This window comes from Leucoraja erinacea, chromosome 4 (genome assembly GCF_028641065.1).
Source record: "Leucoraja erinacea ecotype New England chromosome 4, Leri_hhj_1, whole genome shotgun sequence".
Lineage (NCBI taxonomy): Eukaryota > Metazoa > Chordata > Chondrichthyes > Rajiformes > Rajidae > Leucoraja > Leucoraja erinaceus.
Window position 1 is genome coordinate 2,716,053 of NC_073380.1, and position 27,601 is coordinate 2,743,653.

A 27,601-nucleotide genomic window follows, 5' to 3' on the forward strand; every position below is an offset into this window, starting at 1 on the left:
AAGGTACTTAATCGCATTTGCCACTGGAGTATCATTAAGTACAGATCAATGACAACACAGAATGGGTGTTGGACCACACAGTATTTATGAAATTCTGATTTAACGCAACACCGAATATAGATATGTTGTTCCATGCTAATTCAAAGGTTGCAAAATGTGTGGCATAACGGTGGCGAAAGATACATTCTCGCTACAAGCATGAGGAATGGTCTTTTATGTCTTCCTCCAATTTGCTCTATGAGTCGGGCCTTGAAATAGAGTCATTAAGAGTCGCTTTAGGTTCCAGCTGTGGAATTGGCCTATGCAGTTTGATTCCTGCTCACCAGACTCAAAGACCTTGGCATTGAAGGTTCTGCACTCAGCTGGCTCCGTTCCTATCTTTCCAACAGATCCCACTTCATCTCTCTCCATAACCACACCTCTGCTACAGCCACAGTCACTCAAGGCGTTCCCGAAGGCTCCGTACTCGGCCCCCTCCTCTTCATCATCTACATCCTCCCCCTTGGTCAGATACTATGCTACTTCAACCTGGACTTCCACTGTTACACCGATTACACCCAGATCTACCTCGTCACCCAATCCCCCCCCCCCCCCCCCTCCGCTCTCCCCATATCAACTCCTGTTTGTCAGCTATAAAAACCTGGATGCAACATAACTTCCTCAAACTCAACAGCGATAAAACAGAATTCCTCCTCATAGGCTCCAAATCCACACTCAGCAAAATCAATAACCCCACTCTCACCATCGACGGCACCACTGTCTCCCCATCTCCCCAGGCCCGCAACCTTGGCGTGATCTTGGATTCCACCCTTGAGATCACATCCGCCATGTCATTAAAACCTCCTTCTTTCATCTCCGCAACATCGCCAAACTCAGACCCTCTCTCACAACGCCCGCTGCTGAAAGACTCATCCATGCCTTCATCTCCTCCCGACTGGACTATTGTAACTCACTTCTCCTTGGCATCAGCTCCACCTACCTCAACCGACGCCAACTGGTCCAGAACGCAGCCGCCCAACTCATCACCCACACCAAATCCTGGCATCACATCACTCCAGTCTTCAAACAACTGCACTAGCTTCCCATCTCCCACCGGATCACCTATAAAATCCTGGCCCTCACCTACAAAGCCCTCCACCATCTGCCCCCCCATATGTCACTGACCTCCTCTCACCCTTCCAACCCTCACGGTCCCTCAGATCCACATCAGCCGGTCTCCTCTCCATCCACAAGTCCAACCTCCGCAGTTTTGGGGACAGAGCCTTCTCCAGGGCAGCTACCATGCTCTGGAACTCCCTCCCCCAACTGATCCGCAATTCCGTGTCCCTCATCATCTTCCAGTCCCGCCTCAAGACCCATCTCTTCACTTCTGCCTATCCTTAGCCCCACGTCCCCCTCCCTTTTCATCTGTGCTTGAACTGCCTCATATTGTGTTTTGAATTGAATTCTGTCTTTAATTTGTGTACTAGTCATGTCTCTACTATTTATTTCATTCCGCTTACATGTTTTTCCTCTACTTACTAAATTTTTGTAAGGTGTCCTTGAGACTCTTGAAAGGCCCCCATAAATAAAATGTATTATTATTATTATTATTCCTGATTTGTCGGGAATAATAATAATGCAACCTTATATGGTTATTTAAACGTAACTTGCTGGTCCAGCCTGCGGCTTGAGAGATCAGCCGTTGCATGATAAAATCAATATATGTTCTACAGATTCTCAATAGACTGCTTACGGCTTGGGTTGTCATGCCTATTTTGTATGTATTCACAGTGCTGGAATGGTACCAAAAAGCGGTACTTTGCTGCTTCAGGAGATGGGAAGCGTTTGTTTAAAGCTCATGTTACATTTTAAAATGGTACAGATTATTGTTATTGCAGTTCATTTAAATGATCTTTGACAATATTGAGTTATAGGATCATTAACTGTGCCAAGGTGCTTTCCATCAGACTTACTGCAGCTAACGATGTCCAAGTTGTTGGGTTCACCTTGGTTATCGAGTTAGTAAAGGATATCTGTTACACAAGTTTCCCAGGACAAGTACAATGCAGTATGGGAGGTTGACATTGTGTTAACACTATTTCACCAGGGGGTTCCAGCTACATTCTTAGCTTTGACCGGACCTCATTAGATAGTTATCCTCCTGCCGCTGGTTAGCGCAAAAGGTCACTCACTACATTATTGTGACAGGAGAGGATGATTACATCTGCAAATATATGCATAGTATTTTATGCTATAATTTATTTAAGCAGAGCAGTAGAGGTGTCGGGTCTCAAAATAGTTCAAGACATACCCAGGGACCTTTCGTTATGTGGGGACACACATTTACAACAATACGTCAAGGTCACCAAGAGTCTTTGAGACTCTGAGCGAACTATGATTGTTAGTTACAAAAGACGTTATAAGAACCTATCTGCTCAGATCTTGCCAGGTGTTAAAACGGAGTTGAGGTATGCAGGAGTAGATACTGATCCAGATCTCACTCCACCAGGGCTGTTATAACAGCAGCAGCAAGGGTTAATAACATTCAGCTGGACCACATCCTAACGGCTGTAGCGTGGTCAAAGAACAAATTTTCAATCCTGTTATAATAACCCGTTGCCAGACCAGGGCTATTTCTCAATTTATTTTATGTTCTGTTATAGGTTCCACCCGGATGAGAGATGTGACTATTGTTATTGCTTATTTAACAGCATCAGCATGTTTAAATCTATGTCATGACTGTATGCATTATGAATGTTTTCCCTCATTTGTCAATGAGGCAGTTGTGGTTGTGTAGACTTGTTTCTCACGGCATGAAATCAGAGCTTTGAAATCTTCACGTAGTCACTCACGTGACTCTGAAGTAAAATAGTAAGATTAAACAAGAACTTACCAGTTTGAAGTTTGATCTTTATTTTATGAGGAGTTACGATGAGGGATTACGTGCCCTCTGCTCCCAGCCCTCATTAAGATCATCTGGTAGTTCTAGTCTTCTTTCATCTTACTATCATACTTCAGTCACTATTATTATCTGTGATTTCACACCGCTGCTTTGAAGATTGACGCACGTGTGGCTGAACGGGGCTTCTTCACGTAATCCCTCATCGTAACTCCTCATAAAATAAAGATCAAACTTCAAACTGGTAAGTTCTCGTTTAATCTTACTATAGTCTCTGCTGCAACTACCTCCTCTGGCATCTCATTCCCATCACACCCAGCACCCTCTATGTAAACAAGTTACCGCTCAGGTGCCTATTAAACCTTTCCCCCCTCACCTTAAACCCGTGTCCTCTGGTTCACTCTGGTTAAAAGGCACCGTGCATTCAGCCCATCTATTCCCCCTCATGATGTTGTACGCCTCTATATAATCACCCCTCATGCTCCTGCACTCCAAGGAATAAATTAGTCTTGTGGTATCCTGTAGTTAAGAGACCTTGGATGTGGAGTTGTGGGCGAGGTGGTGAAAGAGAGAGGAATGAATGAAGGTGTGAGGGAGATGGGGAGGGGGTGTAAAGACATGGAGGGTTAGACAGACACAGGAAGTTGGGGGTGAAGGGGCGAGAGATGGATGAGGGTGTGAGGGAGGTGGAGACATGGACACAGAGAGGTGGCGAAGGGGAGGGGAGATGAATGAGGGTGTTAGCTTGTTCAGGGGGACTGGAGGTTCCGTAGGATGGGGAGCAACTCACCGAGGCAGACCTGGGTCTGACAGGTTGTACTCTGGACAGGGAAGCCGTTGCAAGGGGGCCGGTGACAGGTTCGGGTGCGGACCTGTTCCCCACCCCCACACGACACGCTGCACCGTGACCAGGGCGACCAGGGGCTCCACGCCGTCCCATCTGTTGGCGGACACAAAGATGAGGCGTGTTGGCCGGGGCACGCGTTGAGCAGTGCGGTGGGAACGAACGCGGGTGGGACTCACCTCCACAGGAGCCATTACAGTGCCGTGACTCCCAGTCTGAGCCCAGGCACGACTGCGACACGTCCCAGCTACAGTTGCGATGTCGAGTCTCCAAACCGGGCCCACAGGTGCTGGAACACGAGCTCCACTCCGTCCATGGCCCCCAGTCTGTCGGGAAGAGACCGGTAAAGGGTACAGGTCATGGGGTACAGGTCATGGGGTACAGGGGTACTGAGGTCACATGGTGCAAAGCAGCGCCTTTACCACCTCAGGCAGCTGAGGAAATTCAGAGTCTCACTGAGGATCTTTCAGTGCTTCTACTCAGGGGCTGTAGAAAGCATCTGGTCCGGCAACATCATAAGAAGGGTTTCGGCCCGAAACGTTGCCTATTTCCTTCGCTCCATAGATGCTGCTGCACCCGCTGAGTTTCTCCAGCTTTTTTGTGTAACCTTCGATTCTCCAGCATCTGCAGTTCCCTCTTAAACATCATAAACTGGTTTGGGAACAGCTCTGCCCAGGATAAGAAGGCTCTGCAGAGAGTAGTGCGTTTGGCCGAATGCACTATGGGAACTACACTCGCCCCCCTGCAGGACCTATACACCAGGAGGTACAGATCCAGAACCAGCAACATTATGGGGGACCCCTACCAACCCAGCAACGGACTGTTCCAGCTGCTACGGTCAGGCAAACGCCTCCGCTGTCATGCTGTGAAAACTGAGAGGATGAGATGGAGTTTCTTCCCACAGGCAATCAGGACTGTAAACTCTCATCTCACCAGGGACTCATTTACTGTTGTATTGTGTCTTTTGTGAAAAATTATTTTCTAACATGTAAATACTGATTCTGTTCTATGGTTTTTTTGCACAATCCGCAGGCATTGCCTCTTTCATTTCACTGCACTTGTATGTGTATGTGACAGATAAATATGACTTGACTTGCAGGGGTACAGGTCATGGGGTACAGGGGTACTTAGGTCACATGGTGCAAGGGTACAGGTCAAGGGATGCAGGGGTACTGAGGTCACGGGGTACAGAGGTCACGGGGTACAGAGGTCACGGGGTACAGAGGTCACGGGGTACAGAGGTCACGGGGTACAGAGGTCACGGGGTACAGAGGTCACGGGGTACAGAGGTCACGGGGTACAGAGGGGTACAGGTCAAGGGGTACAGGTCAAGGGGTACAGGTCAAGGGGTACAGGTCATGGGACACTGAGGTCACAGGGTACAGGGGTACAGATCAGGATCGGCCCCACAACACCAGGTCCAGCATCAAGTAATGAATCGACTGGAGGATTGGGTTCGGTGCTGGAGGGATTGGTCAATGGTGGTGAACCAGTCAGCAATATGGTGCAGAGCTCAGCAATGTAGCGGTGGAACTGAGTCAGCAAATGTATTGTCTCATGGATCCCATGTCTTGCCAATTCCTCCGTGTTGCATGTTGTGCCAGTACCGCGTGTTGTGTGCTGCCAGTACCCTGTGTTGCGTGTTGCCAATATCCCATGTTGCGTGTTGCGGGTACCCCGCATTGTGTGTACCCCGTGTTGCATTTTGCAGGTGCCCCATGTTGCGTGTTGTCCCAGTACCCCATGTTGCGTGATCCCCGTGTTGCGTGTTGTGCCAGTACCCCATGTGCTGTGCCGGGACGTCATGCCTTACCGCCACAGTGCTCCGTGTTACACGCCTGGCTCTGGGTGGCGGGTCCAGGGCAGAGGGAGCCCCCGTTCTGGGGCCTGGGGCTGCTGCACTCCCGCACGCGATGCTGGGACCCGCCTCCACACGTCTCTGAACACGCCGTCCACGGGGCCCATGGACTCCAGCCCCCGTCTCGCCGGCAACTGGCGTGTGGCGTGCAGTCCAGCAGCCCACTGACACAGGTGCTGCAGGGGGGAAGGTCGCGTCAGGTGGGGTCAGAGCGTGGGGGTCAGAGGGTGGGGGTCAGAGGGTGGGGGTGGGGTGGGGGGTCAGAGGGGGGGGTGGGGGGTCAGAGGGGGGGGGGGTCAGAGGGTGGGGGTCAGAGGGTGAGGGTCAGAGGGGGGGGGTCAGAGGTATGGGATCAGATGGGATGGGTCAGAAGTTGGGGGTCAGAGGGTGGGGTCAGGGGTACGGGGTCAGATGGGGAGGGTCAGAAGTTAGGGGTCAGAGGATGAGGGTCAGATGTAAGGGGTCAGAGGATCGGGGTCAGAGGGTGAAGGTCAGAGTGTTTGGGGTCAGGAGGAGGGAGGAGGTAGGTGATGTCTCACCAGTTACTGCACTCGGTCTCTCTGCTCTCTCCGGCCGCTGTGTAGACCCAGTCTCCAGCTCCTTGGTACAGACTCCAGCTCCCACTCACGCTCCTGTCTGTGACCGCACCAGGAAGACAACAAACAGACCACGTGTGACCAATCTGATGAACCCGCCCCCGAGACGTCGCCTGTCCACTCCCTCCACAGATGCTGAGTGACCCGCTGAGTTCCTCCAGCACTCTGTGATTGCCTGTCCCACCACCTTGTGTGAATATCTCGGCCCCAGTTCCCAAACGCCCCCCCCCCCCTCCACAACTCCCTCCGCCTGCACATTGTGCCCTTGCAATTGGGGAACATTGCAGACACACAGAGGTTTAAGTTCAATGAGTTCAGATGAATTCAATGAGATCAGATGTTCAAGGAGTATTTCACCGAGAAAGACAGCAGGATGGAGGAACATGGGGCAGTCAATTGTCAGTGTCTTAAAGCAGTCACTGTTACAGTTGAACAGGTACTGAAGACATTGTCATGTATGAAGGTAGACAAATCTCCAGGGCCTGATCAGATATATCCAAGGACATTGTGGGAAACTGGAGAGGAAATTACAGGAGCCCTGGTTGATTAATCATCAAATAGGGGCAAGGTGCCGGAAGACTGGAGGGTGGAGAATGTTGTGCCTCTATTCAAGAAGGGCAGCAGGGAAAATGCTGGGAACTATAGGCCAGTGAGCTTAACATATAACCATATAACCACATAACAATTACAGCACGGAAACAGGCCATCTCGACCCTTCTAGTCCGTGCCGAACACGTATTCTCCCCTAGTCCCATACACCTGCGTTCAGACCATAACCCTCCATACCTTTCCCGTCCATATAACTATCCAATTTATTTTTAAATGATAAAAACGAACCTGCCTCCACCACCTTCACTGGAAGCTCATTCCACACAGCCACCACCCTCTGAGTAAAGAAGTCCCCCCTCATGTTACCCCTAAACTTCTGTCCCTTAGTTCTCAAGTCATGTCCCCTTGTTTGAATCTTCCCTACTCTCAGTGGGAAAAGCTTATCCATGTCAACTCTGTCTATCCCTCTCATCATTTTAAAGACCTCTATCAAGTCCCCCCTTAACCTTTTGCGCTCCAAAGAATAAAGACCTAACTTGTTCAACCTATCTCTGTAACTTAGTTGCTGAAACCCAGGCAACATTCTAGTAAATCTCCTCTGTACTCTCTCTATTTTGTTGACATCCTTCTTATAATTAGGCGACCAAAATTGTACATCATACTCCAGAATTGGTCTCACCAATGCCTTGTACAATTTTAACATTACATCCCAGCTTCTATACTCAACATCTGTAGTTGGAAAGTTACTAGAGAGTATTCTGAGGGATAGGATATACATGCATTTAAATTTAGAGTTTCTGAGTAGACTAGACGTATTCTCTTGCGTTAGAGGAATAAGATAATGATATGGCTGATTAGGGGTAGTCAGCATGGTTTTATACGTGTTCCACAAATCTGATTGAATTTTTTGAAGACGTGACCTATGATGAGGGCAGAGCTGTAGATGTTGTGTACATGGACTTCAGTAAGGCGTTCGACAAGGTTCCGCATGGTACGTTGCTCTGGAAGGTTAGATCGCATGGAATCTAAGCTGAATGGATAGAAAATTAACTTTAGGGAAGGAAGCAGAGGGTGATGGTGGAAGGTTGCTTCTTGGACTGGAGGCCTGTGACTAGTGGTGGGCCTCAGGGTTCAGTGCTGGGCCCATAACTGTTTGTCATCAATATAATGATTTGGATGAGAACATACACGGCAAGATTAGCAAGTTTGCAGATGATACTAAAGTAGATGGTTTTGCAAATAGTGAAGATGGCTGTGAAAAATTACAATAGACCATGATTGATTGGCCATGTGGGCTGAGGAATGGTTGATGGAATTTAATACATTGAAATGTTAGATGTTGCATTTTGGGAAGTCTAACATGGGCAGGACCTACACATGAATGGCTTTTGGCTCATTGGCCTTCATCAGTCTGAGTACTGAGTATAGAAGTTGAGAGGTCATGTTGCAGTTGTCTCAGACATTGGTGAGACCACATTTCGAGTAATGTGTTCAGTTCTGAGCACTATGTTATAGAAATAGACAGTGGAAAATTGTTCCTTATGAGGAAGATCGGGTTTGATGGACTAGCACCGTGTTGTGAGCTACTGAAAGAAATTAGGTGGCAGGAGTAGTCTCTTGCCCAGAGTTGGGGAATGGAAGACCAGAGGACATAGATTTAAGATGAAGGGGAAAAGAATTAATAGAATCCATTTGGCCCAAAGGGTTCGAGGCTGCACAGAGGAGATAGCCATTCATAGATATAGGATCAGGAGTGGCTGATCATCCAACTCGGTATCCCGTACCTGCCTTCTCTCCATACCCTCTAATCCCCTTAGCCACAAGGGCCACATCTAACTCCCTCTTAAATATAGCCAATGAACTGGCCTCAACTACCCTCTGTGGCAGAGAGTTCCAGAGATTCACCACTCTCTGTGTGAAAAAAGTTCTCCTCAACTCGGTTTTAAAGGATTTCCCCCTTATCCTTAAGCTGTGACCCCTTGTCCTGGACTTCCCCAACATCGGGAACAATCTTCCTGCATCTAGCTTGTCCAACCCCTTAAGAATTTTGTAAGTTTCTATAAGATCCCCTCTCAATCTCCTAAATTCTAAAGAGTATAAACCAAGTCTATCCAGTCTTTCTTCATAAGACAGTCCTGACATCCCAGGAATCAGTCTGGTGAACCTTCTCTGCACTCCCTCTATGGCAATAATGTCCTTCCTCAGATTATAGGAAAGATGACAAGCTGGAAAGGGTACAGAGAAGATTTATGAGGATGTTACCAGGACTAGAGGGTGTGAGCTATTGAGGGGGAGAGATTGAGTAGGCTGGGTCTCTATTCCTTGGAGCGCAGGAGGATGAGGGGTGATCTTATAGAGGTGGACAAAATCATTAGAGGAATAGATCGGGTTAGATGCACAGAGTCTCTTGCCCAGAGTTGGGGAATGGAAGACCAGAGGACATAGATTTAAGATGAAGGGGAAAAGACTTAATAGGAATCTGAGGGGTAACTTTTTCACACAAAGGGTGGTGGGTGTATGGAGCAAGCTGCCAGAGGAGGTAGTTGAGGCAAGGACTTTCCCAATGTTTAAGAAACAGTTAGACAGGTACATGGAATAGACAAGTTTGGAAGGAATATGCAGGTAGGTGGAACTAGTGTAGCTGGGACATGTTGGCCGGCACGGGCAAGTTGGGTCGAAGGGCTCGTTTCCATGCTGCGTCACTCTATGAATTGAAGAGAATTCAACAATATCGTGTTGACAGCAGGAGGAGCTGTTGGAGGCTGGAGGGTAACTAGCCAAAATGGGGAGAGGAGCGGGACACAGGAGACAGGGAGCGGGGGATGAGGGACGGCGATTGGGGGGGGGGGGGGGTAACTGGAGACAGGGAGGGGGGGGGGAGAGATGGGGAGGGAATCTCACCCCCCCCCCCCCCCCCCCCCACAGTGGGGTGACCCGTGGGAGTGCTGGTTCATTTTAAAAAAAAACCTCATCTTTACTCTCAAGCCTTTCGTGACGTCCTCTGAGGGAGGGCTACAGGTATGTATTTATGTATGTACTTAATCTATCAACCAATGTTGTATAACGTTAGTACCTCTACCAATGTAAAGCACTTTGGCCAACGAGAGTTGTTTTTTATGTGTGCTATAGAAATAAAAGTGATTTGACTAGACTTGACTTGGTTCGTTGCTGGGCAAGTCGTCCAGGCAGAGTTGGGGGCTGATGTTGGGGAGATGATGGGCTGATGACTACCCCCCCCCCTGGCCTCCCCATTCTCACTCACCTCGAGACTTGCAGCCACACTCCCCGGGAGGGACACAGGTCCCGTTCTGCAGGAGCAGGTCGGCTGGACACGCACAGGCCGGTTGGCACCCGGCGTCTGCATCGGAGGTGAGAGCGCCGTCGTCCAGGCACAGCACGTCCAGAGAGAGGTCATCGCATGAGCGCGGACAGCGGCGGCCGCAGGGCAGCAGGACCTGGTCGCCAGCGCAGTCTGGGGGGGGGCAAGAGCGGGCAGTGGGGGTGAGGTACGGACCAGACACAGCCCATCGCCCAAGCTCCATGTTGTAAACCTCGTCACCCCGATCACAGTGAAGCTGTGGGCAGCAGTGGCATGTCCAGCACACACCTCTCTGTGTATTGCACACAGGAGAATCAAAAATAAAATACCTCTCTCTCCCCCCCATCCCTCTCTGCCCCCTTCTGCTCCCCTCTCCGCCCCCTTCTGTCTCTCTCCCCCTCCCTCCCTCTCTTCCCCTTCTGTCCCCCTCCCTCCCTCTCTGCCCCCTTCTCTTCTGCCACTCTCTCTTTCACCCTCCCGCTCTGCCCCCTTGCTTTATCTCCCCCTCCATATAACCATATAACCATATAACAATTACAGCACGGAAACAGGCCATCTCGACCCTTCTAGTCCATGCCGAACACATAATCTCCCCTAGCCCCATATACCTGCGCTCAGACCATAACCCTCCATTCCCTTCCCATCCATATAACTATCCCTCTCTCCCCCCTTCCTCCCCTCTCATCCTTCTCCACCTTTCTCACTCTTTTCCCCCTCTCTCTCTCTCTCTCTTGCCTTCCCCCACTTCCCCCCCCTCCCCCCATTCACCCTCCCTCCCCCCATTCCCGTTCACCCCCAATCGCCCATGTCCCTGTCCCTACCTGTACATGGAGCAGTGCTGTTGTGACAGGCCTGTCTCTGCTCGGCCTCACCGCCACACTGTGCGCCGCTGAACCGCGGTGGGGGGCTGCTGCACCGGCGAGATCTTGCCGACACCGCCCCGCAACCGGCACACTCCGACCACGCTGACCACCGGCTCCAGCCCCCGTCCACTGCACCAGAGACACACCAACACACGTCAACAACACACTGGCACCATCACCCGTCTAGAACATCCCCATCACTGGCTACGACCGTTTTCCCCACACTGCCATCTCTTTCTTCCCTTCCCCCTCACTCCCCCTCCCCCTGTGCTCCCCCCTCCATCCCTTCATCCACCACCACCCCCCACATCTCTCTTCTGCTTCATAGGTCACCTGAATCCTTGTCCTTCCCCTGTTTCTCCTGCCTCACCTTCTCCCTTTCCCTCCCCCTCTCTGTCCTTCCTCCTCTCTTTCTCCTTCCCTCTCCCCCCCACCTCTCCTTTCTTTTCCTGTTTCTGCTTTCTTGTTCTGTCTCTTTTTCTCTCTCTCTCTGCCTCTCTCCTTTTTTTCTCTCTCTCTTTTTCGTCCTGTAATTCTGAGGCTACGTCCTCTAGTCCTAGACTCTCCCACTAGTGGAAACATCCCCTCCACATACTCCACATCCACTCTATCCAAGCCTTTCACTATTCGGTAAGTTTCAATGAGGTCCCCCCTCATTCTGCTAAACTCCAGCGAGGTCAGGCCCGGTGCCTTCAAACGCTCATCATATGTTAACCCACTCATTCCTGGGATCATTCTTGTAAACCTCCTCTGGACCCTCTCCAGGACCACATCCTTCCCCAGATATGGAGCCCAAAATTGCTCACAATACTCCAAATGCGGCCTGAACAACACCTTATAGAGCCTCAGCATTACATCACTGTTCTTGTATTCTAGTCCTCTAGAAATAAGTGCTAGCATCGCGTTTGCCTTCCTTACTACCGATTCGACTTGCAAATTAACTTTTTGGGAATCCCTGCACCAGCACTCGCAAGTCCCTTTGCACTTCCAATTTCTGGATTCTCTTCCCATTTAGAAAATAGTCTACGCCTTTATTCCTACCAATAAAATGCCTGACTCCACACTTTGCTACACTATATTCCAACTGCCACTTCTCTGCCCACTCTCCCAACCTGTCCAAGTCCTTCTGCAGAGCCCCTGCATTCTCTATACTACCTGTCCCTCCACCTATCTTAGTATCATCTGCAAACTTGGCCACAAAGCCTTCAATCCTCTCGTCCAAATCATTAATATACAACGTGAAGAGTAGCGGCCCCAGCACCAACCCCTGCGGAACTCCGCTAGTCACTGGCAGCCAACCAGATAAAGTTTCCTTTATTGCAACTCTTTGCCTTCTGGCATCCAGCCAACCCGCTAATCATGCTAGTATCTGCCCTTTGATAGCGTGGGCTCGCTCTCATCTTCTTTAGCAGCCTAATCGCTAGCATCTTATCAAAGGCTTTCTGAAAATCTAGATAAACAACATCCACTGACTCTCCTTTGTCTGTCCTGCTATTTACTTCCTCAAAGAATTCCAACAGATTTGTCAGGTGATCTCCCCTTCACCAAACCATGCTGACTTCAGCCTATTTCATCATGAACTTCTAAATACTCCGTAACCTCAACCTTTATAATTATAATGGACTCTAAAATCTTACCCACCACTGAAGTCAGGCTAACCGGCCTATAGTTTCCTCTCTTCTGCTTTGCTCCCTTCTTATACAGCGGATGGTGCATGCGCTGTGTCCCATGTGCTATGCCCGTGTCCCGGTGTGCCATGTCTGTGTCCGTGTGCCGTGTCCCGTGTGCCATGTCCCATGTGCCATGTCCGTGTCCCATGTTCATATCTCGTGTGCTATGTCCGTGTCCCGTGTGCTGTGTCTGTGTCCGTGTCCCATGTGCTGTGTCCGTGTCCATGTGCCGTGTCCCATGTGCCGTGTCCCATGTGCCGTGTCCCGTGTGGATGTGCCGTGTGCTATGTCCGTGTGCCATGTCCCGCGTGCTGTGTCTGTGTCCCGTGTGCTGTGTCCGTGTCCGATGTGCCGTGTCTGTGTGCCGTGTGCTATGTCCGTGTGCCATGTCCATGTCCCGTGTGCCATGTCCGTGCCCCGTGTGAGTGTGCCATGTACCTGGGCAGAAGGACAGGGAGGGGCAGCGTTCCACAGCCACCTGCAGGCCCGTGTTGCCATGCCCGCGCTGGGCTCCGGGGCACTCCGTCCCATTATCGCGTGGCTCAGGGCAGGCACACGCACGGTAACGTGTGGTCGACTCCGTGCCGCATGTCCTGGAACACGGCGTCCATGCCGACCACGGGCACCAGTGTCCCTGCACTGTGGAGGACAGGGGCAGTCACGGGAGAGTGATGCACGACACACTGGGATAACAACAAGCATCAAGAGAGTTGACACCTGTGCAGCAGATCGAAGCCCTGCAGTCAATGGCCACTCACTATTGGCAAGATCTGCACAGATACCGGGCTCGCCCTGACCCTCTACATGCAGAGGGCAGAGGTCACGGTCAACATTACAGCACAGCCCTTCCATCACTTCTACCCTCCATCCCTCAGCTCCTCGGCCCCTCATACTAGCAATGTTACAACATTTTGAGATTAAAAAAATCAAGTCTGTAATTCATCCCATCAGATAAAGCATAAAAAGAAGTTGAATTTGACACCTAATTCACTTTCATATCTTCAGTATTAAAAAAGTTATGGCCATTTTCATACTCGGAAATTAGCATCTTGTTCCCTATTGCTTTTCCATTGACTTAACACAAAAGCTGTGATCGAGGACAGTCAAAAGCCCATAACGTTCTTAAAAATCAAGAGAACTGAATGAAATTTTCAGTTATTATAGATTGAAGCACTCTGAAACAAATATAAAACATCTTACTTGGATGACCTGAAATTAAAGCATATAATTAGTTAATTACCTAACTGTAATTAATTACAAAATTGACCGTTGTGACGGAAATAGTAATAAACACAGAGGCTGCCTTGAAAATTGAAAAATGTGATATTCTCAAGATCAGAACTTTAATATTATTGTATTATATGCTGTAAATCTGTAACAGATAGATAAATAAATTACAATTTCTAGCAATAGACCAAGTCTTTATGGAGAAGATCAGTTGCTAGCGAGTACATCATAATCAGTAGCATCATCGTACTCCTCAGATTGTAACCAATAAGCAACTCTGTACACTGTAGCGGCCTGGACGAGGTTCAGGAAAAGGCCAGGCGCCAGGCGGGTTCAAACAGTAGTCTTTTAATTCCTACAGCGAGAGTACACACCTTGCGAGCACAAAACCCAGGGTGGTCTGGAAACCCCGTGGCAGACCAACGCCCCTATAACCATATAACAATTACAGCACGGAAACAGGCCATCTCGGCCCTACAAGTCCGTGCCGAACAACTTTGTTTCCCTTAGTCCCATCTGCCTGCACTCATACCATAACCCTCCATTCCCTTCTCATCCATATGCCTATCCAATTTATTTTTAAATGATACCAATGAACCTGCCTCCACCACTTCCACTGGAAGCTCATTCCACACCGCTACCACTCTCTGAGTAAAGAAGTTCCCCCTCATATTACCCCTAAACGTCTGTCCCTTAATTCTAAAGTCATGTCCTCTTGTTTGAATCTTCCCTATTCTCAAAGGGAAAAGCTTGTCCACATCAACTCTGTCTATCCCTCTCATCATTTTAAAGACCTCTATCAAGTCCCCCCTTAACCTTCTGCGCTCCAGAGAATAAAGACCTAACTTATTCAACCTATCTCTGTAACTTAGTTGTTGAAACCCAGGCAACATTCTAGTAAATCTCCTCTGTATTCTCTCTATTTTGTTGACATCCTTCCTATAATTGGGCGACCAAAATTGTACACCATACTGCAGATTTGGTCTCACCAATGCCTTGTACAATTTTAACATTACATCCCAACTTCTATACTCAACACTATACCTGTCCCTCAATCAGCGAGGGGGATGATCCAAGAAGTGGCCTACCCCCCAGGGACCGCCACAACACCTTGTTTGTCCTTACCTTTTCAATTTTGGCATTGTAAACTACAAGTTTTTGTTCTTCAAACCACACATGACATGCCTTTCTGCCCACTACTTTCCCATTAACAATGTCCTGTAGATTCCATTTATTAAGAAAAGGATAATTTTTTTAAATAGCCTAATAACAAACTAATCCCATTCACACAAGAATTCACAATATAACATGATTTTTAAATCTCACTATCATGAATTTATATCCCAGATGGAAGTAATTTAATGTTTAATTCCCATAAATTAATTCAGAAACATCCACCCAAAATATAATCAGATTATTGTTTTTTTGCACAATACATGCGACTCAAACTGTTGTGAATATTTAGTTTAAAAATAATGATCATGGAGAGAGAGAATAACACAAAATATAGACAATTTAGACGGCTTATCTCCAAAATAAATGGGCATTTTAATCATCTTCCTTCTGGAACGCGATCGATTGGAACGTTGCATTTGCGGTGAGTTTGAACCCCATATCAGCAGGAAAAACACTGCCGGTTCGTATGGGGCCCAAATCACATTTTCGCTTATAGAGGATTGATTAAAGTTATCCCAAGAAGCAAGTTTATATGCAAAATAAACGACTTACACCGCGTTTTGTCCCATTTGAGATCCGTCACGTTGTAGGCGTTGATGGCGTTAGAAGTCGCTTTTTATTTTAATATAATTATGAAATTGTCTCGCGATTAAAAAAAAACAAAATCGGGAATGGATCAGCTAGAACCGCCTCGGGCAGGTAGTTGAAAACTGGATTTTAATCCCAACCCCCGCCCCCCTTTCCCCCTCAAAGGCGACAAAGTCGTGCACACGGCCAATGGCAGAACTGCAGTGCCGTTGATGGTAAGTTTTGTAACATCGCTACTCATACCCTTGCCCCCCTGGTCCCTCATGATGTGATGTTCTGCCCCCTCAACTACCTGCTGGTCCAGCTCAGGCCGGGCGGAATCAGTCACTGGCCAGCTCCCCACCACCTCCATTCTCCGGGATAACTCGATCCCACTGCTATGTATCTGCCAGCCTCCCATGCTTATCCCACTCCTTGCCTTGCTCTATGTTATCTCCCGCTCTGTGGTTCCTTGTTTCACCTCACCCTTTTGTCTGATACATCATTTAAAAGGTGTTTGGACAAAGACAGGAAATATGCAGCAGGATAAGGGTTAATGTGGACATATGGTATTGGCATGTGACTGTGGTCAGCACATTTAATGTGGGCCGAATGGCCTTTCTGTGTACTGCATGACTGTGGACACATATTATCCATTGGTCACCCGTTATCTAAGCTGCTGAATCCATCCTCAAAACACCTCCCCTTCCCGATATCAGCTGGCAAATCCCCTCACTCCCACCGACCCGTGACAAATTGCCCGATTTTCCCAGCCGGCAAACGTACTCACCAGCACAGGGGAGGCGGGTACAAGTTAGCTGGCCTTCCACACAGGAGCTGCAACCAAGGAACATGGAGGTTAGAACAGGGGATCCCAGTCAGACTGAGCAGTGAGCGCTCGCTCACAACACTCACTCAGCTCTTTATACTGTGGGATGGCGAAGGGTCAAGGAATGGAGGGTTTAATCAATCAGAGCGGCGTGGTGGGGTGGGCACAGTGTGTGGTGTAGGCGTATCATTATGTGACAGATCGAGGAGCGAGGGGAGATGGCAGAGAGGGAGGAGGAGTTGAAGCCAGCAGTGGACAGTAGTGATCAGTAGTGGACAGTAGTGGTCAGCAGTGGACATTGGCGGACAGTAGCCAGTAGTGGACATTGGCGGACAGTAGACAGTAGTGATCAGTAGTGGACAGTAGTCAGTAGTGGACAGTAGTGATCAGTACTGGTCATTGGTGGGCTGGGTTAATGGCCTTCCCCTGCCCCTTACGTGCTCTGTGCCACAGCCGGCCCTACAGCGCACATATCCATGAGGGTGGCACAGCGGCACAGCGGTAGGGTTGTGACCTCACAGCACCAGAGATCCGGGTTTGGTCCTGTCCATGGGTGCTGTCTGTACGGAGTTTGTACGCTCCCCCATGACCTGCGTGAGTTTTCTCCGGGATCTCCGAATCCCTCCCACACTCCAAAGACGTATTAGGTTTGTAGGCCAATTGGCATAGTATACTTGTAAATTGTCCCCAGTGAGTGTAGGATAGTGTTAATGTGCGGGGATCGCTGGTCGGCGCAGACTCGGTGGGCCGAAGGGCCTGTTTCTGTGCTGCATCTCTAAACTGAAAAACAAAAAACTATCTGCTCACGGTCAGGGTCACTCTCTGAGACGGGGACATTGGCTGTCGAGTGAGATCAGTCACTCCCCAGTTATACACTGATCGCTCAGTGTCACCGCTCATTGTTGACCACCCAGTACACCGTCCACCGGTCATTCACTGACCACCCCAGTGTCACCGGTCACTCACCAGTTATTACATCCATCGTCTCTGGGAATGACCTCTCCTGCAGAGTAGCGCTCACCGGTCACCGGATCGCGGCACGGACAGTCTTGCCGATCGACACATGAGGTTCCATTCTCAGTTAACACCTGCCCGTCGGTGCAGTAACATCCCGGCTCACAGCTCCAGGTACAGTGCTGAACAAAGCAACAGACAGGTGTGACATGCGGGGCGGACTGTGCCGTGGGACACGGACAGAAGGAAAGCACAGTCAACGCACAACATCACCACCAGGCCAGTCATGCTCTGACCCCAGCGGAGGGTCATAAGATCATGTGATAGAGGCAGAATTAAGCCATTCGACCCATCATGTCTACTGCACCATTCAATCATAGAAACATAGAAATTAGGTGCAGGAGTAGGCCATTCGGCCCTTCGAGCCTGCACCACCATTCAATATGATCATGGCTGATCATCCAACTCAGTATCCCATCCCTGCCTTCTCTCCATACCCCCTGATCCCTTTAGCCACAAGGGCCACATCTAACTCCCTCTTAAATATAGCCAATGAACTGGCCTCAACTACCTTCTGTGGCAGAGAGTTCCAGAGATTCACCACTCTCTCTGTGTGAAAAACGTTTTTCTCATCTCGGTTCTAAAGGATTTCCCCCTTATCCTTAAGCTGTGACCCCTTGTCCTGGACTTCCCCAACATCGGGAACAATCTTCCTGCATCTAGCCTGTCCAATCCCTTAATAAGTTTGTAAGTTTCTATAAGATCCCCCCCTCAATCTCCTAAATTCTAGCGAGTACAATCCGAGACTATCCAGTCTTTCTTCATAAGAAAGTCCTGACATCCCAGGAATTAGTCTGATGAACCTTCTCTGCACTCCCTCTATGGCAATAATGTCCTTCCTCAGATTTGGAGACCAAAACTGTACGGAATACTCCAGATGTTGTCTCACCAAACTGCAACTACAGCAGAACCTCCCTGCTCCTATACTCAAATCCTTTTGCTATGAATGCCAGCATACCATTCGCTTTCTTTACTGCCTGCTGATCATGGCCAATCTATCTCTCCCCCCTAGCCCCATTCTCCTACCTTCTCCCTATAACCTCTGAAACCTGTACTAATCAAGAATCTATCTATCTCAGCCTTAAACATATCCATTGACTTGGCCTCCACAGCCTCCAGTGGCAAAGAATTCCACAGATTCACCAGGGTCTGACCTGAGAGGAGGGTTTGACCCCAGTTGAGGAAGCCGTGTGTGGTGGTTTGACCCAGTCATAAAGATACCCAGCATGGACACAGGCCCTCCAACCCAAGATGGACACAAAGTGCTGGAGTAACTTAACGGGTCAGGCAGCACCTCTAGAGAACAGGGATGGGTAACGTTACGGGTTGTCAAGATTAAAATACAAAGCTTGAAGAAGACGGCAAGGGATAGGGCTAGGTAGAGTGCTTAAAAATGCTTAAAATCCTCTACATGTTGTCATAATAATTCTGTGCTTTAAAGAAGATCGAAACTGAGCATGTGTCCCTGACACTGCAGTCTATTTTAGTCAGACTCTGTTCTCTGGTGTCAAAGGACAAATGGCAATTGTAATGCAATAAAATGCCAAAAGGGTAGCAGGGCATTTGCTTATCTGTAATGGGGTGGAATTAGGCTGAAACATAGAAAATAGGTTCATTGTGATCATGGCTGATCGTCCCCTATCAATAACCCGTGCCTGCCTTCTCCCCATATCCCTCGACTCCACTAGCCCCTAGAGCTCTATCTAACTCTCTCTTCAATCCATCCAGTGATTTGGCCTCCACTGCCCTCTGTGGCAGGGAATTCCACAAATTCACAACTCTCTGGGTGAAAACGTTTTTTCTCACCTCAGTCTTAAATGGCCTCCCCTTTATTCTAAGACTGTGGCCCCTGGTTCTGGACTCGACCAACATTGGGAACATTTTTCCTGCATCTAGCTTGTCCAGTCCTTTTATAATTTTATATGTTTCTATAAGATCCCACCCCTCATCCTTCTAAACTCCAGTGAATACAAGCCTAGTCTTTTCAATCTTTCCTCATATGACAGTCCCGCCATCCCAGGGATCAATCTCGTGAACCTACGCTGCACTGCCCCAATCACAAGGATGTCCTTCCTCAAATTAGGCTGTTTACTCTTCTGAGTCTTTCAGAGATGTATGATTTATAATTGTTATAAGACCATTGGGAAGAAGGAAAAATGCTGAAATGCCAGCTAGTAAACTGCACATCAAAGGAAAATTCTGTGTGTAGGTAGATGAATCTTTGTTTGTTGAGCAATTAACGCTTAAATAAAGTCTTGATAGTCTTATCCCATAATTGTGTTGTGTTTTAAAGTTTTCTTCAACTTTGAGACCCGGCAGCCTGCCTTGTCCATGCCGATCAAGATGCTCCATCAACGCTGGTCCCACCTGACCATGTTTGGCCCAGAATCCCTCTAAACCTTTCCTATCCATGTGTACGGAGTTAGACTCTGGTCTCTGCCAATGGTAGTCGACAATTGGTTCTCGTTTACTTGGTGAAGTTTGACCCCAGCAGAGGCTGGCTTTAAAACACAGCCTGACTGGAGCTGTATCAGGAAACCTTGTGCGAATCAGGACCAGGACGGGATTGTTACCGTGAGGTCGGAGCAAGATCGCGGGCAGGGTGGTCCGCAGAGGTCGTACACAGCACCGTCGATGGAAGAACAATCCGTCACTGAAACCAAACAGACCAAGTGTCAGAAACATTGGTCACTGGTCCTCTCTGCTGCCCACTCACCAGCCAAACATTCATACTGGGATGAATGTTATAGGAAGGATGTCAACAAAATAGAGAGAGTACAGAGGAGATTTACTAGAATGTTGCCTGGGTTTCAGCAACTAAGTTACAGAGAAAGGTTGAACAAGTTAGAGCTTTATTCTCTGGAGCGCAGAAGGTCAAGGGGGGACTTGATAGAGGTCTTTAAAATGATGAGAGGGATAGACAGAGTTGACGTGGATAAGCTTTTCCCACTGAGAGTAGGGAAGATTCAAACAACGGGACATGACTTGAGAATTAAGGGACAGAAGTTTAGGGGTAACATGAGGGGGAACTTCTTTTCTCAGAGAGTGGTGGCTGTGTGGAATGAGCTTCCAGTGGAGGTGGTGGAGGCAGGTTCGATTTTATCATTTAAAAATAAATTGGATAGTTATATGGATGGGAAAGGAATGGAGGGTTATGGTCTGAGCGCAGGTATATGGGACTAGGGGAGAATAAGTGTTCGGCACGGACTAGGAGGGTCGAGATGGCCTGTTTCCGTGCTGTAATTGGTATATGGTTATATGGTTATACTGGTTCATGGTTACTATTGTCACGTGTACTCAGCTACAGTGAAAAGCTTTGCTCTGCATGCTATCCAAACACATCCGATAATACCGTACAGAAAGATAATCAGTTGAAACTCAAGTACAATAGGTAGGGCAAAGGGGAAGATACAGAGTGCTGAATATAGTTCTCAACAAAGTCCAATGGCCACAATGGGGTAGAGGTGAATATCCTGCCTAATAGAAGGACTGTTCAGAAGCCAGATAACAGAGGGGAAGAAGCTGTTCCTGAGTCTTGTGTTGCACATTTTCAAGCTTCTGTACCTTCTGCTGGACGGAAGCGGGGAGACGAGGGAATGACAGTGCGGGTCGTGCAGAGTGGAGTGTGTGTCCACAGTGTAATCAGCTCCCAGGGTGATCCACGGCAGATCCGTCTACAGGGATGGTCCTCCCAGCACCGTGAGAGGGTGTGTACAGGGGGTGTGTACGGGGGTGTGTACAGTGCACGTGTACAGGGAGTGTGTACAGGGAGTGTGTACAGGGGGTGTGTACAGGGGGTGTGTACAGGGGGTGTGTACAGGGGGTGTGTACAGGGGGCGTGTACAGGGGGCGTGTACAGTACGCGTGTACAGGGGGCGTGTACAGGGGGCGTGCACAGGGCGCGTGTACAGGGCGCGTGTACAGGGAGTGTGTACAGGGCGCGTGTACAGGGCGCGCGTGTACAGGGGGCGTGTACAGGGGGCGCGTACAGTGCGCGTGTACAGGGGGCGTGTACAGGGGGCGTGTACAGGGGGCGCGTCCAGGGGGCGTGTCCAGGGCGCGCGTACAGGGGGCGCGTACAGGGGGCGCGTACAGGGCGCGCGTACATGGCACGCGTACAGGGAGTGTGTACAGGGCGCGTGTACAGGGCGCGCGTACAGGGCGCGCGTACAGGGCGCGCGTACAGGGCGCGCGTACAGGGCGCGCGTACATGGCGCGCGTACATGGCGCGCGTACAGGGCCAGGGCGCGTACAGGGCGCGCGTACAGGGCGCGCGTACAGGGCGCGCGTACAGGGCGCGCGTACAGGGCGCGCGTACAGGGCGCGCGTACAGGGCACGCGTACAGGGCACGCGTACAGGGCACGCGTAACAGGGCACGCGTACAGGGCACGTGTACAGGGCACGTGTCCAGCTGCAGCTCGTGTCTGACTGTGTGTTCACGGGGTCGTGGGTGGATGCAGTGAGGAGCCTCCGTGATGTGGGGGTCACTGTGGGCAGCACCACTGGTGAACTAGACGCCAACGGTGCTGTAGATACGGTGGACGGTGACAACATTTTTGCCCAGCAGGGATAAACCAAAGACTAGAAGGCATAGCTTTAAGGTGTGAGGGGCAACATTTAAAGGGGATGTGCAGGGCAAGATTTGTTGACATGAAACAATGGGTGGTGGGGGCCTGGAGCGTGCTGATCCCACTCCTGATCTCTCCCATGGCCCCTCACCTGCTCCCCCCTCCTCTCCCCGCAAGATTCAATGATAGCTGAGCTGAGCTCCCAATGATAGCGGGAGGAGGAGAGAGCGAGGGGGGGGAACAGGAGAGGGAGAGGGTGCAGGAGGGGGAGAAAGGGAGGGGGAGGGAGGGAGGGGGGGGGGGGGGGGAGAGCAGGAGGAGGGGGGGGAGAGAGAGAAGGAGGGGGGAGAGCAGGAGGAGGGGAGGGAGGGGGCAGGAGGAGGGGGAGAGCAGGAGGAGGGGGGGAGAGCAGGAGGAGGGGAAAGGGAGAGCAGGGGGGGAGGAAAGGGAGGGGGAGGGGGAGATGGAGGGAGTGGGGGGAGGGGGGAGAGCAGGAGGAGGGGGAGAGCAGGAGTGGGAAGGAAAGGGGGGAGAGGGAGGGGGAGAGGAAGGAGGGGGGAGGGGGGAGAGCAGGAGGGGGTGGAGGGAGGAGATATGTAACATTTACATAGGCAGACCCAGCTCCCTGGCTCCATACCTGCACATAGCTCGTCCCCACACACCAGCTCTCCAGACACACAGGTACTGCAACAGAACACAGGGGGGAGGTCAGCCTCGGCAAGGTCAGAGTGCCGCCGAATGAACATTTCTCCTCAGTTTCGACCATGGAGGAAAGATATGAAGACTGGGGACAGTTAATGGAGATGTTGTAAGGACAGTCTGTATTAGGGTTGAGGAGATGCGAGAAATTCTCAGGCGTATGAAGGTAGACAAATCTCTTGGGCCTGATCAGATATATCTGAGGACACTGTGGGACACGAGAGAAAACATTGCAGGAGCCTTGCCTGAGATGGTGAAACATAGAAAATAGGTGCAGGAGTAGGCCATTCGGCACTTCGAGCCTGCACCGCCATTCAATATGATCATGGCTGATCATCTAACTCAGTATCCCGTACCTGTCTTCTCTCCATACCCCCTGATCCCTTTAGCCACAAGGGCTACATCTAACTCCCTCTTAAATATAGCCAATGAACTGGCCTCAACGACCTTCTGTGGCAGAGAGTTCCACAGATTCACCACTCTCTGTGTAAAAAATGATTTTCTCATCTCAGTCCGAAAATACTTCCCTCTTATCCTTATACATCTTATCCTAAATCTGAATCATCATTAGACATGATGAGGTGCAGGTGACTGAATATTATGGCTCTATGTAAAAGCCCTCGTCCCACGGTACGAGTTCATTCCAAGAGCTCTCCCGAGTTTAAGAAAAAAATCAAACTCGTGGTAAGCACGGAGAATGAACGTAGCGGGTACGTCGGAGCTCGGGGACGTCTCTTAGCGACTCGTAACGCTAACGGCAGGTACTCGGGAAGACTCGCTAACGGCAGGTAAGCACGGGAAGACTCGTGAAGATTTTTCAACACGTTGAAAATGTCCACGAGAGCCCCGAGTACCGACGAGCAGCCATTACCGTAAATCTCCGAGTTCGAATCGTGCTATAAGGGCTGCAAAGAAAAGCCTGGGAACCACAGACCAGTCAGCCTAACATCATGGGAGGCAAGTTACTGGAGACGATTCTGATAAGATCTCCTTGCATTTGCGGGGGTGGGTGAAGGGACATGGTGATGGGGCCGGGGGGGGGGGTTGTGATGGCACGTTGCCCCACTGCGAGGTGACAGTGACAGCAGTGAGTGGGGTAGGGGCCAGAGGATGGAGTGTGGGGAGTGGGACCCACCAGTTGTTGCAGGGGTCCCGGCGTAGGCTTTCCCCCGGCTGCAGCCACTGCCCCTGGTGGTAGCAGCTGCAGTTGTGCAGCGGCACGCAGGAGCCATTCAACAGCAGCAGGCCCTGGTCGCAGTAGCAGCCGTCGTAGCAGCGGGTGGTGCATTGCACGTCTGCAGACAGGTCCTGGCACGCTCGCGGGCATGCTCCCCCCGCCGCCTGGCACTCACCCACCTCCAGGTACTGCATCTCCGCCGGGCACCGCTCTGCAACGGCAAGTGTACAGTCAGTGTACAGTCAGGCAACAGTCAGACAACAGTCAGACAACAGTCAGTGAATAGTCAGTGTACAATCAGACAACAGTCAGTGTACAGTCAGTGTACAATCAGACAACAGTCAGACAACAGTCAGTATACAGTCAGTGTACAGTCAGACAACAGTCAGTGTACAGTCAGTGTACAGTCAGACAACAGTCAGTGTACAGTAAGACAACAGTGTAAGTCAGTGTACAGTCAGGCAACAGTCAGACAACAGTCAGTATACAGTCAGTATACAGTCAGTATAGTCAGTATACAGTCAGTATACAGTCAGTGTACAGTCAGACAACAGTCAGTGTACAGTCAGTGTAGTCAGACAACAGTCAGTGTACAGTCAGACAACAGTGTACAGTCAGTGTACAGTCAGACAACAGTGTACAGTCAGTGTACAGTCAGTGTACAGTCAGACAACAGTCGTGTACAGTCGGTGTACAGTCAGGCAACAGTCAGTGTACAATCAGTGTAGTCAGACAACAGTCAGACAACAGTCAGACAACAGTCACAGTCAGACAACAGTCAGTGTACAGTCAGACCACAGTCAGAGTACAGTCAGTGTACAGTCAGTGTACAGTCAGTGTACAGTCAGTGTACAGTCAGACAAGCAAACGCATACAGTCAATGCACATTAGACAACAGTCAGACAGTCAGAGTACAGTCAACGTACAGTCTGTACAGCCAGACAACAGTCAGAGTACAGTCAGAGAACAGACAGAGTACAGAGAGAGCACAGCTAGAGCACATCCAGAGAACATTCAGTCAATGTACAGTCAGAGGACAGTCAGACAACGGAGTACACCCAGAGAACACGTCAGAGTACAGTCAGAGTTCGGTCAGAGAACAGTCTGAGTACAGAGGGAATACAGTCTGAGTAGTCAGCGATCACAAGTCGCCTTCTTCACCTCTTTATGCCGATTCTTCGAGGTAAACCAAGGTCCCTGTTTCTCAATGCTCCCCAGGGTCACACTAGTTATTGTGTATATAACACTATGACCCATGCACAGATTAGTCTGATGGCCCTCGGCCTGAAACATTGTCTGTCCATTCCCTCCACAGACGCTGCCTGACCCGCTGAGTTCCTCCAGCGCCTTGTGTTCTGATGAACACTCTCATCCTCCTCAAGTGTCCCTCCCCAAAACATCAAATGCTAACATGCTGCACAACATCACCCCTCACCTGAGATTAGAAACATAGAAACATAGAAAATAGGTGCAGGAGTAGGCCATTCGGTCCCTTCGAGCCTGCACCGCCATTCAATATCATCATGGCTGATCATCCAACTCAGTATCCTGTACCTGCCTTCTCTCCACACCCCCTGATCCCTTTAGCCACAAGGGCCACATCTAACTCCCTCTTAAATATAGCCAATGAACTGGCCTCAACTACCTTCTGTGGCGGAGAATTCCTGAGATTCACCATTCTCTGTGTGAAAAATGTTTTCCTCATCTCGGTCCTAAAAGATTTCCCCCTTATCCCCTTATCCCCTCAATCTTCTAAATTCTAGTGAGTACAAGCCGAGTCTATCCAGTCTTTCTTCATATGAAAGTCCTGACATCGCAGGAATCAGTTTGGTATCCCAGCAATCAGATTCCCCGACTACTGTGCCCTGTGCAGTGTGTGTAAATGATTGGTCCAAGTATCTCACTGATTCCCACTATCCAGACCCTGATCACCACCTCAGCCCCTCGCCACCATCCCACCCCCCCCCCCCCCCACCCCTCCCCCCATGACCTCTGCCCCGGGACCTGGTGTCACTATGTTACGGCCGGAGAGGATGCCTGCAGAGTTCCTGCCCGGATGGTTACTGGAGGACAAAACGTGTGGGCTCTGCATGTGACATGTCCTTACTGTCGCAGGGCTGCGTGTTGCAGTCCCGTGTCTGCACGTGTGGTCCCACGCATCCCGTTGCCCCGTCGCCCGTCTCCATCCGTCTGCAGCTGCGGTTCCTGGTCTGGACTCCAGAATTACACGGAGCGCTGCACTGGGACCACTGGCTCCAGGAGCTCCAGCCCCCCGCCACTGGCAAGCACACGGTGAACATACACGGTGAACACAGGGAGAATGCACCGCGAACACGCGCGGTAAACACGCAATGAACATGCAGTGAACATACACGGTGACCACAGGGAGAATGCACCGCGAACACGCGCGGTAAACACGCAATGAACATGCAGTGAACATACACAGTGAACACGCAATGAACATGCAGTGAACATACACGGTGAACACAGGGAGAATGCACAACAAACACACGCGGTGAACACGCACTTGAACATAGAAACATAGAAACATAGAAATTAGGTGCAGGAGTAGGCCATTCGGCCCTTCGAGCCTGCACCGCCATTCCATATGATCATGGCTGATCATCCAACTCAGTATCTTGTACCTGCCTTCTCTCCATACCCCCTGATCCCCTTAGCCACAAGGGCCACATCTAACTCCCTCTTAAATATAGCCAATGAACTGGCCTCAACTTCCCTCTGTGGCAGAGAATTCCACAGATTCACCACTGAAAAAAGTTCTTCTCATCTCGGTTTTAAAGGATTTCCCCCTTATCCTTAAGCTGTGACCCCTTGTCCTGGACTTCCCTAACATCGGGAACAATCTTCCTGCATCTAGCCTGTCCAACCGCTTAATAATTTTGTAAGTTTCTATAAGATCCCCTCTCAATCTCCTAAATTCTAGAGAGTATAAACCAAGTCTATCCAGTCTTTCTTCATAAGACAGTCCTGACATCCCAGGAATCAGTCTGGTGAACCGTCTCTGCACTCCCTCTATGGCAATAATGTCCTTCCTCAGATTTGGAGACCAAAACTGTACGCAATACTCCAGGTGTGGTCTCACCAAGACCCTGTACAACTGCAGTAGAACCTCCCTGCTCCTATACTCAAATCCTTTTGCAATGAAAAGCTAACATACCATTCGCCTTCTTTACTGCCTGCTGCACCTGCATGCCTACCTTCAATGACTGGTGTACCATGACACCCAGGTCTCGCTGCATCTCCCCCTTTCCCAATCGGCCACCATTTAGATAATAGTCTGCTTTCCTGTTTTTGCCACCAAAATGGATAACCTCACATTTATCCACATTATACTGCATCTGCCAAACATTTGCCCACTCACCCAACCTATCCAAGTCACCTTGCAGTCTCCTAGCATCCTCCTCACAGCTAACACTGCCCCCCAGCTTAGTGTCATCCGCAAACTTGGAGATATTGCCTTCAATTCCCTCATCCAGATCATTAATATATATTGTAAATAGCTGGGGTCCCAGCACTGAGCCTTGCGGTAACCCACACTAGTCACTGCCTGCCATTGTGAAAAGGACCCGTTTACTCCTACTCTTTGCTTCCGGTTTGCCAGCCAGTTCTCTATCCACATCAATACTGAACCCCCAATGCCGTGTGCTTTAAGTTTGTATACTATTTTTTTATGTGGGACCTTGTCGAAAGCCTTCTGGAAGTCCAGATACACCACATCTACTGGTTCTCCCTATCCCACGCT

General features: G+C 49.9%; 1 protein-coding gene across 1 annotated transcript in view; it reads right to left on the reverse strand.

The window, feature by feature from the left end:
* The window catches only part of sspo (SCO-spondin), a 214,785-nt gene that overhangs the window by 87,309 nt on the left and 99,875 nt on the right, over positions 1-27,601 (reverse strand). The window contains 13 exon segments of the mRNA XM_055633417.1: positions 3,672-3,821; positions 3,905-4,051; positions 5,539-5,759; positions 6,123-6,219; positions 9,991-10,200; positions 10,869-11,039; positions 12,650-13,219; positions 16,341-16,387; positions 17,346-17,515; positions 19,967-20,046; positions 22,600-22,646; positions 23,797-24,049; positions 25,946-26,116. Coding sequence (XP_055489392.1) covers positions 3,672-3,821; positions 3,905-4,051; positions 5,539-5,759; positions 6,123-6,219; positions 9,991-10,200; positions 10,869-11,039; positions 12,650-13,219; positions 16,341-16,387; positions 17,346-17,515; positions 19,967-20,046; positions 22,600-22,646; positions 23,797-24,049; positions 25,946-26,116 — 2,334 coding nt within the window.